This window comes from Electrona antarctica (genome assembly GCF_951216825.1).
Source record: "Electrona antarctica genome assembly, chromosome: 2".
Classification (NCBI taxonomy): Eukaryota; Metazoa; Chordata; class Actinopteri; order Myctophiformes; family Myctophidae; genus Electrona; species Electrona antarctica.
Window position 1 is genome coordinate 13,921,071 of NC_136807.1, and position 19,557 is coordinate 13,940,627.

Consider the following 19,557-nt stretch of genomic DNA (forward strand, 5'->3'; position numbering starts at 1 on the left):
TGTGTGTGTGTGTGTGTGTGTGTGTGTGCGCGTGCACATGTGTGTGTGTGTGTGTGTGTGTGTGTGTGTGTGTGTGTGTGTGTGTGCGTGCGTGCGTGCGTGCGTGCGTGCGTGCGTGCGTGCGTGCGTGCGTGCGTGCGTGCGTGCGTGCGTGCGTGCGTGCGTGCGTGCGTGCGTGCGTGCGTGCGTGTGTGTGTGTGTCCACATAATTGTAGGGGTGTAACGATACATTGTAACAGCGATACGATAGTATCATGATGGCTGATGGACGATATTGGTTCATTCTGGCGATACGATACGATTCAATGATTTAAAATCGATACAGTAACTATTTAGCAAAAACATGCATGAAATCTGTGGACAGAGCACGTTTTAAGGGAAACATTCATAAATATGGATATAAAGTAAACACAGTGTTTCTCTGGCAAATACATGGACATTATACTTGAACACATAATGGACAAACACACCCCTTGACATGAACACACACACATTTATCTGTAGACCAAGTTTAGCGATATGGAATGGAAAAGTAATTAAACCCCTCTTTTCTTCTTAAAGTTCCTAAATACAAAGCGCTTGGTATTGATACAATTGATTACTTGCATTGCAAAACGATACGATGCAAAGTCAAACGATACCATATGCTGAGTTTCCATTTCGATATACTTCGATTCGTGGAATTAAAATTAGATTTTTCGATGCAGTAAAGGTGGCCTTACACTAGCCGATAATCGGGCATTTTTGACGCTCGGTGGGTGCCCGACCGCTCAAAGCGCGATCGGGATCGGCCCGATCCACATCAACAATGTTTGATATTTGCTCTGACCCGCTCCGATTATCCTGTAGTGTGTGGTGCTATCAGATTTCAGATTGAAAAAAAAATCGGCTAGTGTAAGGCCACCTTTACTATATCGTTGCACCCCTACATCATTTACAAAGTGTCGTTTCCTGGCACTATGTGGAATTCACACAATAGCCAAATGATTCATGAATAATGGTATAATCACTGGTAATCATGCATGCATGTGCGCGAGCGTGTGCGTGCGTGTGCGTGCGTGCGTGCGTGTGCACTGTGCATCCATTGTGTAGTGTGCTGTAAAAGTCTCCTGGCGCTGCTTATCATGCAGACGATCAGTGTATAATGGGTCTGCTTTCTGAATGTTGAAACCACGTTCCAGTAAACTGTATAGTAAGAGTATGGCCATAACCTCTGGATGACCCATGGCATAGAGGCCACTTGCTGTGGGTAATTTAGGACACAGGGGACACAGTTGTGACTGCAAGGCATGCCTGTGTGTGCGTGCGTGCGTGCGTGCCTGCGTGTGTGTGTGTGTGTGCCTGCATGCGTGCGTATGTGTGTGGTTCAGGAAGGTATATTTCTCTTCCCCTTAATTTAAACTAAAACACATTCACTAGTCTGTGCCCCAGAAACAGCGAAAGGGAAACGGAGGAGCATGTCTGACAGACACGGCGCATCTTTACACAGTAACATCCGGAGCGTTCGTTTGCATCCGAGCATGTACAAATCAATGATGATTTCGTCGCCTAAAACTATGACGGAAAATGTTCGTCGACTGCCTTTTTTCACTGACGGAAACTAAATGGAAACTAAATGAAAACTAAGCTATGATGACTAAAGTCATAGTGCCACTTCAATTAAACACTGTTGCATTGTACTCGTCAGCTAAAATCCAATGAAATATATATAGCATGTTGTCAACAACATAAACAGCTGGGAATTCTGGTGTCAACATTAATTAAACACACTTGAGCTATAATCTGGCATGTGTTAAAAGGGACGAAGAGGCTTTATTAGTGCCTGTGCGTGCGTGCGTGTGCGTGCGTGCGTGAGTGCGTGTGCGTAAGTGCGCGCGCACACGCGTGCGCAAGTGCGTGCGCAAGTGCGAGCGTGAGTAGTACATGTGTTTAAAATGACTGGGTTTCAACTGGTGAAGTCACCACTAAACACGGGGAAGGGAGGGGGGGGGAGGCTGCAGGAGGTCTGAGAGCTAATTTGAAAACACAGCCGAGTCTTTTTGTAACATCACTAGTGTTTAGGCAATAAGACTTTCGTTAATTCCTTCTTTCCACTCCTGTTCTCCTTAAGTTCCTTCCTTCCTTTTTCCTGTGCTTTCCTTCGTATACCTCCATGATCCCCCATGCAACCCCTCTCTCTTTTTTTTCTTTTTTTACTTTAATAGCTATGCTATCACACCATCGGCCTCCATGTCCAATATTAGACCAGTGCAGGTGTGTTAGGTGTCTGAGAGTGCTTTTTAACCACCAGCCCCCACGAGACACAACCTGTCATTACAGTCTGGCTGCTGCCATGGGCCGTAGAGCAATAAAACACACAGGGAGAAAATAAGCAACTACAACAAGGCGTATATATGCTATAGCAGCGAACGTGGAAGCCTTTCTCCTGTCAAGGACGTTTAAAAGGATTTGCTTAAAGATGTTTTATGTATTACTTTCTTGTTGTGACCTAAAGGAACATCGACGGATACCCACTTTCAACCTTATCTTCGTATAATTGGTCCTCACTAAGACCTCACTGAATGATATAAGATGGCACTGTTTCCATATACAGCTCTTGCTCTGTGTCTCAGAGGTAGACAGTTATAAAACCATGCCTAACAATGACATCATCCGTGGGGATTCCAAGCTAATGGAGTATAGGAATAGTCTGGTGACCAGACACCGGAGAGACGGGTGACAGCCGGAATGTAGACGGCACCCGGGAGCAGTATTAGGGTCGGCGCCCCAGCCTGTGTCCTCCGTGAGGAGGAAGCCCAACAAATCCACGGTGAGGCCTTTAGGAGGGCCATATGCTGCAAGCGGAGCCTGCAAGCACCACCGTTTCCCAGGTGGAGCCTGCAGCACCACCGTTGCCCAGGTGGAGCCTGGGCAACGGTAGAGGGGACCCGGACAGGAGTCTACCCACAGAGCCTAGTCCTTCCACGCGCCAGTCAGACCTCCCAGTCCCGGCAGAGTAGTTTCGGAGCGGCGAATTGTGTGTCCCTGGTCTTTCCCTAATGGGACTGATCGTGGGTAGCTACTGGGATGTAAGTCGGGACTTGATCACCCCCGGCTGGGTCAGCTGAGTGAGGGGTATGATGTTGGTAGACCCGAAACCCTGATGATCTTGGGATACATCACTGAGGATACGTCCCAGGTGCATCCATCCATGCAATGTATTTTTTGTTTCACTCTTCCTAAAGAGTGGGCTTGCTGAAATAGAAGCCATTGTTTCTTGCATCAGAAATACAAAATACCATCTTGTTTAAACTATAGAGATGATGCTGAAAATAGGCAAAATGTTCCTTTAAAAGGGAGGTACGATTAAACAGATTTACCAGTGAATACAGTCAAATCCAAATGGACCGGAAAATGCTCCATTTGAGTCTGAGTTACAAATGGATAAATTAACAAAGGTTTTATTGTGTACGTTCCAACGCTCTGAATATTATGTCATATTTATATCAAGCACAGCCATTTCCTGCTCGATCCTGCTCTAACATGTGTGTTTATACTCAACCCATTTAGACCTGAGGTCGATTCTACAAATGCCTTCTAAATCCTGACAGTTTTCTGAAAAACCTATGTTTCTATGTCAGTGGTTCTCAAACATTTTCATGTCAAGGACCCCCAAAAATATATGTAATTGGCCGCCGACCCCCATCTGAAAATATGTTGTTCCAGTGACCTCCCAGAAGCAAAGATTTGAGTTAAAAACGTTTGCTCTGAAAAATATATAGGCCTATATTCAAAGATTTGCACCGCATTGTCACAATTTTTTCAAAAATAGCAGATCTACAAGCTTGTAGTGTGGCACTCGGTAGCGCTATGAGCTTGTAGATCTGCTATTTTTCAATAGCTAAAGTAATAATGCTATAAACACCAAAAGGGGTTCCTGTCTAAAATGGGTTAAGTGCTCTTTTGGGTACACACATGACACGACCTAGACTTCACCTTTATGGAAACAGAAATTACATTCTGATACTAAAAGCAGGCTATTGATAACAGCCATTGATATAACGGGCATTTCATAATGGGCAAAACCAACGCGAGTGCTCCAAGAAACAGCGTATAGGATTAGCAGGCATGTTTATGTGTTGGGGATATGTAATGGGGATAAGTAAGTAAGTAAGAGACATGTCCGAGACATGGACACTTTCAAAGAAACTAGAGAAACGGTTGGATGGCACTTACACCCGCCTTCTAATGAGAGCGCAAAATCTGTCTTGGAAGAGCCACCCATCGACTAATCTAATATACGGCAACCTTCCCCGTGTTTCTTCACTAGTCCGATCCAGAAGAACACAGTTTGTCGGCCACTGCTACAGAGCTGACAATGAGGTTATATCTTCCCTTCTTCTCTGGAGTCCTGCCTCAAAGCTCGAAGCAGACCAGAGGTAGAAAACTGTCGTTCCCTGATGTCATCGCTAGGGACACAGGCATCAGTAAGCAAGAAATGGGGATGGCAATGAAGGACCGGGAAGTCTGGCGTGTTATTGTGAAATCCACGTTCGCGACCGCAGTCGAAAAATGATGATGATGAAGTATAAGTAAGTAAAATATGGACACACCTGCACCTTGACATGAACACAGCTAAAGAATACACACATTTATCGATAGACCAAAGTTTAGCGATATGGAATGGAAAAGCAATTAAACCCCTCTTTTCTTCTTAAAATTCCTAAATACAAAGCGCATGTTAATAAAGAAGTTTGAAGTAAAAAAAAAAGGGGGGGGCACGGTGGTGCGGAGGCAGAACATAATTATGCTTACACAGTCAAATCCTCCGTTGTTTTTGTGTACACTGACTGTACACTGTCAATAGAATATCTGAAGTTATGCAGGGGCTGAAATGATAATACAGCAACCAATTGTGGCTAATGAGGTTGACTTAGTGCTTGTTCTGCCTCATAGAATAGCCCTGTGTAAGGTAGGAGCAGTGTTGACTTAGTGCTTGTTCTGCCTCATAGAATAGCCCTGTGTAAGGTAGGAGCAGTGTTGTTCTGCCTCATAGAATAGCCCTGTGTAAGGTAGGAGCAGTGTTGTTCTGCCTCATAGAATAGCCCTGTGTAAGGTAGGAGCAGTGTTGTTCTGCCTCATAGAATAGCCCTGTGTAAGGTAGGAGCAGTGTTGATCTGCCTCATAGAATAGCCCTGTGTAAGGTAGGAGCAGTGTTGTTCTGCCTCATAGAATAGCCCTGTGTAAGGTAGGAGCAGTGTTGTTCTGCCTCATAGAATAGCCCTGTGTAAGGTAGGAGCAGTGTTGATCTGCCTCATAGAATAGCCCTGTGTAAGGTAGGAGCAGTGTTGTTCTGCCTCATAGAATAGCCCTGTGTAAGGTAGGAGCAGTGTTGTTCTGCCTCATAGAATAGCCCTGTGTAAGGTAGGAGCAGTGTTGTTCTGCCTCATAGAATAGCCCTGTGTAAGGTAGGAGCAGTGTTGATTTCGTCGACTAAAACTAAGACGAAAAATGTTCGTCGACTACCTTTTTTTCACTGACGAAAACTAAATGGAAACTAAATGAAAACTAAGCTATGATGACTAAAACTAAGACTAAATATACTGACAATTTCGTCAACAAATAAAAACTAGACTAAAATATTGGGAAGGGACTAGTGGACAAGAGATCCAACTATAAGTCATTTTACACTTTACATCTACAAGCTCACAACGCGTCGCGCTGCGACGCGTTGTGAGCTTGTAGATCTGCTATTTTCAGCAAGTGTAAAAACAGTCATTACGACATCACTAAGGCCCGCCAAAATACATTTTAGTCGGCTAAATCAACTGTAGATTTAGTCGACTAAAATCTTATGACATTTAGTCGACAAAAACTAGACAAAACACTAAGACATTCCAGGTGACTAAAATGTGACTAAATGAACACAATTCAAGAGACTATGACTAAAACTAAAATCGAAAATTTGCTGCCAAAAACAACACTTCACGGTGTGAAAGGACCCCAGTGGAAAATGAGATATTGAGTTTTACTGCATGTGTTTTATCCTTTTGACAGATGTATAGGCTACAGTATACAGTATGCTTTGTGTCAATAAATACTCAAATGCCTGTGTTTGTTCTCCAGCTCCTTGGGTATGAAGGATATACCTCCCATTAACAACAGCCACAACCACTGACTTTAACGAGACTCAATTTCCTACCCCCCCCCCCCCCCCCCCCCTTCCTTTTTCTCTTATAATTCCTTCACCCCTCCCCTACCCCATCTCCTCCCCCTCCTGCCCCCCTCCCCTACCCCATCTCCTCCCCCTCCTCCCCCCTCCCCTACCCCATCTCCTCCCCCTCCTGCACTCCTCTTTTCATTTACAAAAGGCTGTGCCGACGCGACGGAAACCCTAACTCACCGTTCCTTTCACATAAAACAGACCTGTTCTCTTTTCTCTTCCCCTCTGTCCCCTGTCTCTCTTCCCCTCTGCCCCCTGTCTCTCTTCCCCTCTGTCCCCTGTCTCTCTTCCCCTCTGCCCCCTGTCTCTCTTCCCCTCTGTCCCCTGTCTCTCTTCCCCTCTGCCCCCTGTCTCTCTTCCCCTCTGCCCCCTGTCTCTCTTCCCCTCTGTCCCCTGTCTCTCTTCCCCTCTGCCCCTTGTCTCTCTTCCCCTCTGCCCCCTGTCTCTCTTCCCCTCTGCCCCCTGTCTTTCTTCCCCTCTGCCCCCTGTCTCTCTTCCCCTCTGCCCCCTGTCTCTCTTCCAATTTTTGGTCTTTTCTCTCTCTCTCTCTCTCTCTCTCTCTCTCTCTCTCTCTCTCTCTCTCTCCTTTATCTGTCCATCTCTCTTTCCCAACCCCTCTCTCTCTCTCTCTCTCTCTCTCTCTCTCTCTCTCTCTCTCTCTCTCTCTCTCTCTCTCTCTCTCTCTCTCTCTCTCTCTCTTCTCTCTCTCTCTCTCTCTCTCTCTCTCTCTCTCTCTCTCTCTCTCCTCTAATAGACTATAGCAGTATAGTGGCAGGGAGGCTTTACACAGCCCATTGTTCTACAATCCACACAGTTCCGGAGGCTGACGCTCTCAAAGGCAGGGGAACACGCTGGCTCACTCCCACCGCCTAATGCCAGCCCGTGCCTGTCCCTCACCTGCACGCACGCACACACACACGCACACGCACACGCACACGCACACACACACACACACACACACACACACACACACACGCGCGCGCACACACACACATCTGAGGAGGTACCACAAAACCCCCCGTTTCCCCACTACAGAAGTCATGGAAGAAAGGTTGACTGCCGGAGGATTTAGCCCTGGATTTAGCCTCTAGCTTGTGTCCTCTTTCTTTCATGTGAATTCTATGGCACTGTTATTACCACCACAACAAAACTTTTACAACCCAAAGATTTAGTTAACAAAATCCCCTGTAATTGTCTCCACCAGGCCGAAGGCATGGGGAGAGAGTATGTTTTGCACTCCGTCCGTGTGTGTGTCCGTCCGTCCGTGTGTCCGTCCTTCCTTCCGTCCGTCTGTGTACAGCTAATCTCCGGCACCGTTAACCCGGTCGATGCCAAACTTTGCACACACACTCCCTGGATGCCAACGATGAACCTCTGCCCCGCATTTTCCAGAACGGCCTGTTATAGCGCCACCATGAGGCAGCTTTTCAAATTTTTTACCTAAAACTGCACCGATCTGCGTGAAACGTTGCATGCACACTCCCTAGAGGCCAAGGACAAACCTTTGACCTTCATTTTCCGCATCTGCCTTTTATAGCGCCACCAGGAGGCCGACTTTTGTAAAACACATTTTTTGATATTACTCCTCCAGATTCTGTCCAAAAATCTCACAAATCGTTACACAGTATCTCTATGGTCATGTGCTCAAGTCGGATCTGTCCGATATTTCATATTCCATCCTAATTGGCTATAATTGGCTTTCACAGTTTGCAAGATTGCCCCGTTTTGAACAAAAGCCTCAAATCATGAACGCAGCATGAAATCTACGTGAAATCTTTCACACATTTTCTTACTAGGCTGAGGAATATATCCCACCCTTTTCACATTGGCCTGTTATAGCGCCACCAACAGGTTCACTTTTGCAAAACACATTTTTGGAACAAAATGCATCAAGTCATCCAATTGCCATCAAAGGCAAACATGTTTATATTACTCCTAAACATTTTGCCAAACATCTCACACAGTCCTATCCTCCTGGTGGAGACCTGTGCCCAGAAGGGCACTTTTTCTAGTTTATTATACATCCTTCGCAACGCTACGGTTCTTAACCCATGACCTACCGTCGATTCTACAAATGTCTTCCAAATCCTGACAGTTTTCTGAAGAAAACCCTATGTCAGTGGCGCTCAACCTTTTTCATGTCGAGGCTCCAGACTTCCCAAAACAAACTGGTCAGGCTACTACCTCACTCCCCGAACCCACCTCACCCCTGCCCACTTTGACAGGCTGGAATGGCTTAGGGTTGACGACAGAGTACAGCACCTTGCAATGGGTCTGGTCCACAAGATTCGATACACCACCAAGATACCCATGTACCCGTCTTGATACGTTTCCTTAATGTCAACAAAGTTTTACGATTTACATTTTACTGTACACGCTGTGAGGGAAAAGGGACTGTTCAATGATGATGTATACATTTCACAAACAGAAACTATACCCTCGTGACTTGGTCTTGTCCGTGGCACATTTTAGATTTCATTTTATTTTCTCGACACCATTATTGTAGTGGCAAGCTCAAACAAACTTTGCCACTCGGCTGGGCACATAGAAACCGTTTGATCTCTAGCCTGTTGTGCCCATATACCTTCCAAACCATCCACCTGGCTTGTTGCACCTGTGTTCCGTATATCAGCGGTTCCCAAAGTGGGGTCCGCGGACCCCTAGGGGTACGCGACGCATAGCCAGGGGGTACCCGAAATAATTCCCAGAAAAAATAAAAATAAATAAATAAACTTTTTTTCATTTATTTTTAACTTTTTTAACATTAAAATTATGTTTATCTACGTGGTCATTTCTGCCAAGTTGCGCAATAAACGTATTTTTTGTGTTGTTCATTGTGTTTCTCCCATGTTTGCTTTGGGCCAATAGCTGACATGATTACTAAAACTACAACATCAGTCAACCTGTCGTGACCCCAAACAGTAACAGCAGGACGCATGCTGCAGAAACAACAAAAAGACTCAGGACACACAGGAAAGGTTTCTGCGGCCGCTTCAGATGAGGGGGTACCTGGAAAAATGTCTACCCCAAAAGGGGTACCTGGTCCAAAAACGTTTGGGAACCCCTGCCCTATATGTCACCGTGTGTCAATCATTGTGACACATACACCCCCCCCATGGTGGACCCACCCATCTAACGGGTTAAAGGCACTGCAGGCAGAATGGCTCCTTCAATTATAATGTTCTTATTTTGATCATAAGACCCAATTCACCCTTTGTCAAACTTCGCACCCATTGGGTGCCGCCGTTTCGTGGTTGGACAAAAATCCTCTCTCCATCCACTACCATTGAAAAAAATCATGTTTTTCAGTTGCTTCGTATTGATATTCTGTGCACTCATCTCTTATTTTAAACTAGGTGTCAGTAAAAAGGAACATCACAGGTGCAGCATGCAGGTGACTGGGCATATCATGTTTGTTTTTTGTTTTAGCAAATTCAACATAAACCAGGTGGAACCAGGGCGGAACAAGGCAGAAAGAGCCTGCTGGTTAGTCAGTCAGGAACCAATCAGAAGGCTGACAAAGGGTGAATTACTGAATGGCAGGTTTGCTTCAGAATATGTGTGACACTGACTTACTACGACACGATAGGGTACCAACACACACACATGGGTACCAACGGGTCCATTTGGTTCCATTTGTACACTCTCAGAGTTACAGTCCTGTTATGGTCATCTGATCAGGGTTAGCTCTTTATGTGTTTCTGCTAATATTATTGTCCACTAATGTTGAATGTCCGTGGTGTCAAAATTATAATTCTGACCGAAATGTCCACCACAAGCCGTCATGGCCACATAGAGCAGTTCCCCCTTTTAATTGAAAAGTGATGTGATGTCATGTGACACATGCAGAAGCATGTGCAGCACGTATACAAACATTTGCACGCCTACAAAAAACGGTACTGTGCACACAAAGACTGGCACAAACAAACAGAATAATAATAGAAGGATGCAAGAAGACAGGTGCGCATGCAAACACACAGAGGGACAAATGAGACAATTACCTCACACACGTGTGCACGCACGCACGCACGTGCACACACCATCACGCACGCACACACTCCAACTTATCTATACACACAAACAGTCCGACCTATCTTTAGTTCCTAGAGGTCGTGCTCTACCCACCCCCTCCCCCTCCCCCTCCCCTGCAGAGGAAGAAAAGCAAGTGAAAGTGAACAGAAGGAACAGAGAGACATGCTGGAGGTCTTTGTCTCTTTGAAAAGCCCAAGTCCTTTCTCTCCGTCACTCGCACGCACGCACGCGCACACGCATGTGCACGCGCACACGCACACACACACGCACACACACACACGCACACACACACACACACACACACACACACACACACACACACACACACACACACACACACACAAATTACCCTGTCTCTGACCTGAGGGTATGGAAACGACCCTTGGCCTTGCAGGTTGTCGTAGTAGGAGGCGTCAGGAGTCTGAATAGACAGCTCCCTATATCGCCACAATGAGACGTGCGCGCGTGCGTGCACACACACACACACACACACACACACACGCACACACGCGCGCGCACACGCACACTGTTCACAGCTACGCATGCACGCATGTCGATACAAAAAGGCGCATGTCATCAAACAAGACATCTCGACAGCATGGCTTCCCTGTGGATCCCAGACTTCATGTGGTCCGTCTATAATCTGTACTTCAGAAGGTTTCAGTCCAATCCGACCACCGACCACCACAATTATAGTTAATGTTACAACAAATATAAACCACACCACTGACAGCATTAACATGCTGATCAGTCCAGTACGTGAGATCATCCCCAGACAGACAGACAGACAGACAAACAATCCTAGACCATTTAGCCTCCTCCTATACAGAGCCATGGCATAAATAAATACAAACTTTGTACATGGCCTAGCGGTCCGGGCACCAACTCTGCTAATTCAGCCTGACAGGGTGTCGCCGGTGCGACTCCCGAATCCGATCCCGGCGACCTTTCCTGCGTGTCACTCCCCATCTCTCCTGTTACCATACCATACTGTACACTATCCAATAAACGCAGAAAAAGACCCAAAATATATCTTCAAAAAACAAAACGTTTGATATAGTTTCATGTCATTCTGCACCATTAAACTTGGATCAAAATCCCATTAAAACCATGTTAACAGCAATGTATGTAGACTTAAGAGCAGGATATGCCACCGTTTAATATGAACCCCAATGTTCAGCATGTGACTGACTGGAAGCAACCTATCCTCATTAATACCCATCATCATAAAGAGACGCAGCTGTGAAGAATGAATGACAACGTCCGAGAGAGAGAGAGAGAGAGAGAGAGAGACAGAGAGAGAGAGAGAGAGAGAGAGACTGAGCTACACTTCCTAACCGTATGCCCACTGTACCAAGACATCAGAGACATGTACTTCCCACGGATTACAATCACCCAAGGAGAGTTCGAAAATCACGCAAATTAATGTTTATATACAAAATGAATGCAAAAACATTGAAATACTGCTGTCAACTTTCAAAAGTATTTAAAGCGTCTCCTATATGCAGGATGTACAACTTTCTCTGACAGAAAATGCACAATCTTTGTATAGTTTCACAAGATAGTATTACTCAAAGTGTTTAATGTAACACAGCTCTGTTTACACCTATATTATCTTGATTGTTTGTTCCCACTTTTGCTTTGGCAATGTAAACGTATGTTTTCTCATGCCAATAAAGCTCATTTGAATTGAATTGAATTGAAATTTGAATTGAGAGAGAGAGAGAGAGAGAGAGAGAGACAGAGAGAGAGAGAGAGACAGAGACAGAGAGACAGAGCGAGAGAGACAGAGACAGAGACAGAGACAGAGACAGAGACAGAGACAGAGACAGAGACAGAGAGAGAGACAGAGAGAGAGAGAGACAGAGAGAGAACAGAGAACACCCAGGGTGTTATAAGGGTAGGAGTTAATAGAGCTCCATCTGGAGCAATAACACCATTGTGTGCCGCGGCCTCGGGGGAGTAATGCAGGGCGACCGTTCCCTCCTTCAGGGCCATGGTGCTCGTATCCGTCATTAGTTCAGCTGTGACAGCATTATGTTAGGAGGCGTCAGGACTGAGTGGCGGAGAGAGAGAGTGATGCTAAGTTTGGATCCTGACAGGAAAAAAAATGACCTCTTGCCTGACTTTGTTTTGTTTCTCTTTACCGACAACCTACACGCACACACGTGCATGCGCGCGCACACACGCACACACCAAGAAGGGTCTTCTTCCGCAGTGCTGTAGGTACAGGAGTGGGTGTCTCTATTTGCGGACTCAGCTGCGCTGTTTTAAGACGACCGTAAACAGAGAAATAACACCACCCACACAGAGAAAGAGAGAGAGAGAGAGAGAGAGAGAGAGAGAGAGAGAGAGAGAGAGAGAGAGAGAGAGAGAGAGAGGATATATCTTAACTGTAGCATGACCTGAGAGACCTAAGCCGGATGGGAACGGACTGGAGGGCCCTAAAAAAGAAACAGCATGCTATCTTATCTCTCTGGAGAGAGAGAGAGAGAGAGAGAGAGAGAGAGAGAGAGAGAGAGAGAGAGAGAGGCCAACACTCCCATCACCCTCACCATCCATCAAGTTTGCTACTGTCTGTCTGAAGGAGAAATGCCTTCTCTGGCCTTCTGTGTGGCTGTCTTTAGACTTAGCTACAGTACAGCAGTGGTTCCCAAACTTTTTCATGTCAAGGACCCCCAAATTGACACTATATAATCAGCCCGCGGACCCCCATTTGAAGAGATATGCCAGGGACCACCATAAGAGAAGATGTTTACGGCTCTAGCAGGGATTCTCGACCCGTTTAATTACAAGGATCCCCAGTTTGACATGCATATTAGTCTACGGACCCCCATTTGATGGCATTTCTATCTCTGGGACCCCCCATTTATATTGTAAAATCAATGTTAATTTAACTCTGAGAGTGTACAAATGGACCCAATTGGTTCCATTTGTACACTCTCAGAGTTACAGACCCATAAGGGTCCATTTGGTTCCAAACTATCATTTAAGCTGGGGACCCCCTGGAACTCCCTCAAGGACCCCTGGGGGTCCCCGGACCCCACTTTGAGAACCACTGCAGTATAGTGTACAATATATAGTACAGTATAGCAGGACCAATATTGTATTGTATTTCACTTTATGTTGTATAATTATAATAATGATCTGCCATGTGTGCAGCTTGGGAGTTCTTAGTTTGTTATTTTAATTTGATCGTTGTGTGTGTGAACTGTTAAAGTGTCCGGTAAGTCCATATGGGCTGGCGGGCTTCCTTGGAAGAATATGCCACTTAAATAAATAAATCAATCAAAACCAATCAATCTAGGCTACAACTACATGTATGACAATATTGTAACAATGTTGACATTATGGCAATAGTGTAATATCGTAACGGATATGCTTTAATAATGTCACTTTGCCATTTTAACGCCTAGGAACTATAGTCTATATAGTTCTTATTATTAATAAAACGAGGGAAACCCACTTAACCCAGCGTGATATTAAAACTCTATAGGCAGACAGAAATACGTACGGTACCTACACACCATAAGATTCCTGAAACAACTTGTCTTTAATCCTATCATCGTAACTGTCATGATGTTATGGGTTATTATAGAAACTCAACTCCTAGACCTGTAGCTAGACGTCCCATCACAGTGACGTGAAGACAGCCTTAGCTGTCTCGGCCGTTCATGTAATAGATTGTGAGGAGGATTAATTAATGGACGCAACAGAACATGCATGACTTCAAAGCGCTCTTTAGACTTACCACAGACCAGTATCAACAGTGACGCGTGCATGGCTGTACCGCCGTGCATCAGTCCGTCGATTTGTAGTCAGTAAGTCCAATAGTCACCCTATAATGAAATGCAGTGTCATTATTTATAAATAAAAGCTATTTATTTTACTGGTAGACATGTTTGATATTATTGGCATACATCATCCAACCCGCAGTTTATAGTGTCACCAGGCATAGCGAAAGAGAGAAGTGCGCACGTTAATGTGTAAAAGTTTCATGCGGATAAAATGATAAAGAAAGTGTAGCCTCCGTGATTCTTCAACAGGTCAAACCGGTGTACGCTCAACTAACGGTTTCATATACGTTAAAAAAAGAGACGCTCACCGTGTTGTCGTATTATTTCGCTAGTTTTGTTTGTGTCTCTACAGTATGTGACTGTGCGCCCTGGTCTGGTCCACTTGGTGCGGAGTTGTCAGTGCAGTGCAGAATATCTGTGGATTTATTTGAAGTGTAGCCACCAGAGTTCCTCCGTGCTGCTGCCGTCTCTCTGCTGTGGAAACTCTGCCATGGACTCCACGGTGTACTGGAACGGATTTTAAAACCTCGAGCCTGCATGGGCTCAACTTCACTTCACCGTACGACGGTGTAGGACAGTATAGGAATCATGCCAAAAATAGACGAACTTACTTATAGCTCGTCGTGTGAGCTTTCGCTGCAGTAGCCTGCCCTCAGTGCCCTATAAGTGACAAATAATTGATAAATAATTAACATTTATTTTTGGTCTGCTCCTTAGCCTAACTTTAGTTAAAAGTTAGAGCAGACCAGAAATAACTGTGTCATAGTGTTCTAATAAGCACAGGTGGCGTAAGATATGTTAGTAGGCAGCTGGCTAGCCTATTGCCATCTGCAAAATGATGTGTATAAAAGAATGGACACGTTGGACACACTAGCAACATCTGTGGAAAAATACATGAAAAAAAGAACAGTTTTGGTGCACGACATAAATTATTTTCGCTCCTATGCCACCAAAATGTGGAACGCCCTACCAACAGTCATTAAGACATGCAAATCCCTTGACTCCTTCAAAACCGCTCTCAAAGGGCACCTACGGATGGCTGCAATTTTTTTCCCTCACTGTATATATTTCTTTTCCCTTTTTACCTCCATTATGATGTTCTTTGTGACTTTGTCTATATTATTAAGTGTCTATTTGTACGTCTCTAAATGTTTTGATGAATTGAACATGGTGGACCCTCTTGTAAACAAGTGTAATGCTTAATTGGGTCGTCCACTCACAGTTAACAGCCTTTGTATTGAGTTTGTGCTTGAAATGTACTGTAATTCTGCAAACTGTTAATAAATATTTCAATCAATCAAAAGTCTAATCATGTTCCAATTTAGGCTACAAAGGAGGATAAAGAACAACATTTGAGCTTTAATTTGTATACATAATGATATCTTAACAACTTTTATCAACACTGTCTTGCTTGCTTTGGTGGCAGGCTGGCAGCATGCAGCTTTCTCTGGATGGGAGTAGGCTATATAATTATCAAATATTAATAAATATAGGCTACGGTGGTCATACAGTCTCACACTGGTCAGGAATAGAGGATCTGGACCGTGTCTTTAAGGAATCAGCTCGCTATAAGCATGTCCTCAGAGTCATTGAACTCCACCGCAGGTTTTTGGAAGAGCCTCTTCTCTGTCTGTCGGGTACGTGCGCGTGCAATCGGAGCAGGAATGCGCACTCCCGCGGTGGACGGGATTAGGTTCCCTTTGATTGCATCAATGAACAAATCCGTGGACGCGCAGAGAATCCTTCCGTCTATCCTCCCAGACTCCAAAGGACCAAACATCAACCACTGTCTGTCTAACAGGTGGTTGCTTGGAACGATTCCCATAAAATGATTTATAGGCTTAATTGCTCATACGAGTCTGGACTTGTGAGCATTGTCATATACAATATTTCCAGGCAGATGGAGAGACATGTAATACATCGTGTTTGTTTTTAATTCACAGACAGGTGCATGTGCTCTGCTCCAACCCCTTGGTACCTGTTGTTATTATTATGTCCACTTTGCAGGGACGTGCAGAGAGTGTAGAGGGGAAATTAAGGGCTGAAATCCCGTTAATCCCGGCACTTTTGGACAAAAATAGCAGATCTACAAGCTCACAACGCATCACGCTGCGACGTTGAGAGCTTGTAGATCCCAACCCAGCACTCTTTTAGCTATTGGAGATCCGGTGTAAAGACATGGATTTCTAAAAAAAAAAAAATAGGCTACTGCGTTCACGTTCGGGAGACTTCGGGAAAAAAAGCAATTCTCCTGAACGCTGCCTTCCGGCATGGCATGGAAGGAAAGGAGTGGCATTCTTTCACCATGTAAGCCTAGTAGGCTAAATGCTGCATTTGTGGTCTGGAGAGGGCAGTTGTTTTACAGATGGGTAAAAGGGCAGGGGCTGAAGCCCCCTTTGATGTATATGTGTGCACGTCCCTGCAACTTTGTGCTGTACTATTGGCAGCCATGTCTCTTTTATTTGTAATATATTACACGTATACTGCGTCACATTTTGAGCTTGTATAGATCAGCTATTTTTGCTATTATTTGAATTGAAATCCTGAATATTTGTTTTTTCTATTTTTGAATTGGAATCCTGAAAAGTAACCTGTTTTATTTAATTTCCAATGCATCTAGTTAGGCTATAGTTATGTTAGCTTTATATGAACTAAATACAAATTGGACATAAAAAGACAATAACAATAACTTTATACAATACATTAAGCTACATTATGGACTGAAGTGATTAAAGCGGTCATGTTTTAGGGGTTAGGCTGATAGTGTGACGTCACTATATTACTGTTTATTTCTAATACACCATTGCACATAAAAAACGACTCCAGGGTGTAGTAGGCTACTGTCACCTCATAGACACATGCAAAACTGGAAAAATACAAAAATTGTGGCACTCCCTCTTTAATATTAGAGAAAATATATCATAAATTAATACTGAAACCAGATATAATCATTAAGGAAAGTGTATGCATTGTACTATATGTAAAACTATATGTAAAACTTCCATTTTCCAGCCATACAGTTGCAAATATTACTAATTTGGGGACCCCCTAGGGGTCGCGACCCATGGGTTGAGAACCCCTGTGCTAGAGGACAGCGTCTCTTTTGTTTGGTGTTCGCGAGTCGTCAGTGCCCTTAACATAACTGTAGCTGCTGCTTGTGGGAAGGTATAGCCAGGTACGTTAAGGAAGTGAGTCAGCGTAATCTTACACACACTTGAGAGTGATTGAGTGGGAAATTGTCCTCATCCTGTTCCTGTCCTGTCCAAGAACTGAACAAGCATGTCTAGTCGTCCAAAAATGTCAGGATTTAACGTGGAGACGTAATAACAACGAGCCAAGGAATGGGCTTCTCCTCCATGTTGTCTGAAATACATCATGTCACAATTTGAGACAGAACACAGCAAAATGACAGTGAGGTGCAGTAGCTCAATATAAAATCCTTCCAGACAGGCGAAGCACACAAATTGCACGAGACACATTTTAGATCTTTTGGGGCAGAGTCCTGAATACAGTAGTACTAGATGTAGTGTGGGTGAAAGAGAGACCTGACAGAAAAATAAATATAGGTAGGCATTGCAGTTGGCAGTTTCCATATATTCTATATAGTTGTGTATATTCGTACGTCTCTAAATGTTTTGATGAATTGAAAATGGTGGGCCCTATTGTAAACAAGTGTAATGCTTTATGGTCCACTCACTGTTAACAGTTTTTGTATTGAGTTGTACTTGAAATGTACTGTAATTCTGCAAACTGTTAATAAATCAATCAATCAAAGTTTACACAGTGTCTCCTCTACATTTCTAACTCAAAGGCACCCCCATGTGGCGAGAAATTATAACAATCCGGTCACACAAGCTTCATTTTTGAGTGGTGCAACCACTCCAAGGAACAGCAATGTCTCTGTCTGTCCCTATGTTTAGAGTACCAACAGGGGACACTGTTGCACCACTCACGTCAGATTGGTCTGATTTTAAACTTGAGAACAAAAACGAGACAGAGACACCATATTTTAAATATTGGTCCAAAGTTCACGTGTAGGAAGTTTCGTGTATTTTTCGTGTGTTGTTTTTCATATAATTCAAAATGGTGGGAGAACTAAAGGTCAGAGGTCAAAAAGGCATGAGGAGACGCATATGTGTATAAAAGTATTACTGCCGACGGTCAAACGCCTGTTCAAAGCTTGCATTTTCAATTGACTGCTATAGCGCCCATGACCAGGGATGTGCAGAGTGTTAGAGAGGCAGGGGCTGAAATCCCGTAAGAGGGCACTTTTGGACAAAAATAGCGAAAATAGCAGATCTACAAGCTCACAGAGCTTGTAGATCTGCTATTTTCGGGGCTTGTAAAGACATGGATTTCGAAACAAATTTGTTCAACGCAAAATGCTGTGTTCCAAGTTCAGCAATTCTCCTAAATGCTGCCTTCTGGCACGGCATGGAAAGGAGGGGCATGTGCATTTCTTCCACCATAGTAAATGCTGCATTCCTGGTCTGGAGAGGGCAGTTGTTTTACAGTGGGGTAAAAGGGCAGGGGCTGACGCCTCCTTTGATGTCTATGTGTGCACGTCCCTGCCCATGACCATTCCGTCCTCACTGTTTATTGGCATGAAAATGGCCCTCTACCATATTACCAGGTTTTGCGAAAACCGACTGCACGGTTGGTTAGGGTTAGAGTTAGGGTTAGGGTTTACATTCACTTGCAAATATGGGGCGACTGTGGCTCAGGAGGTAGAGCAGGCCGTCCAATGATCCATGGGTCGGCGGTTTCGAATCCCGGCTCCTCCTGTCTACATGTCGAAGTGTCCTTGGGCAAGACACTGAACCCCAAATTGCACCCGATGTGCTGGTTGGTACCTTGCATGGCTTCCGCCGCAATCGGTGTATGAATGGGTGAATGTAATGCACAATCTATGTAAAGCGCCTTGGATAAAGGCGCTATATAAATGCACCATTATACCATTTACTTGCGTGATCAATCAAATCATCACAAATGCCATTCCGGCTGTTGGCGTCAGTTTTCTGCCCTTACTTTCTAATCCTCAATATGTACATCAGCCAATCAAACCATCGCGATGGGGCGATCAGCCAATCCAATAATTGTGTCTGTGTTCACACAAACGGCCAACGCTGGGCATAGGAGGGGCTAGAGACCCTCAACAAAAAAAAATCCAATATCATCAATAACATACTAAATAATCATTACAGGATATTTTACACGATACGATACAACTTTATTGTCAGCTTGCACTGACATTTGTTTTGCATCCATGACGTCACCGTTGAAGAAACAGACATAGACAATACATTACAAAATGGTAGACATTACAGAACAAAAATCACAGAAACAATCAGGAACAAGAACATATCCACTGGTTTAATGATTTTGGTTTAAAAGCAAGACAGACTGATGTACAAAAGAGTTCTTTAGTCTGTTTTTCTTAAATGTAGGGACTCATGGAGAGCAACAGTTGATATTCATCATTTAAAACATGTAAGGGGTCAGAAGAGATACTCTTCGCCAGTCTAA

At 44.3% G+C, this 19,557-nt stretch overlaps 1 protein-coding gene across 1 annotated transcript in view; it reads right to left on the reverse strand.

The window, feature by feature from the left end:
• The window catches only part of lamb2 (laminin, beta 2 (laminin S)), a 138,971-nt gene extending 124,560 nt beyond the window's left edge, over positions 1-14,411 (reverse strand). Inside the window, exons 1-2 of the mRNA XM_079496075.1 lie at positions 14,340-14,411; positions 13,986-14,073 (exon numbers count right to left, since the gene is read on the reverse strand). Coding sequence (XP_079352201.1) covers positions 13,986-14,034 — 49 coding nt within the window. The 5' untranslated portion in view covers positions 14,035-14,073; positions 14,340-14,411. The remainder of the gene's footprint in view (positions 1-13,985; positions 14,074-14,339) is intronic.
• Positions 14,412-19,557: the final 5,146 nt, after the last annotated feature.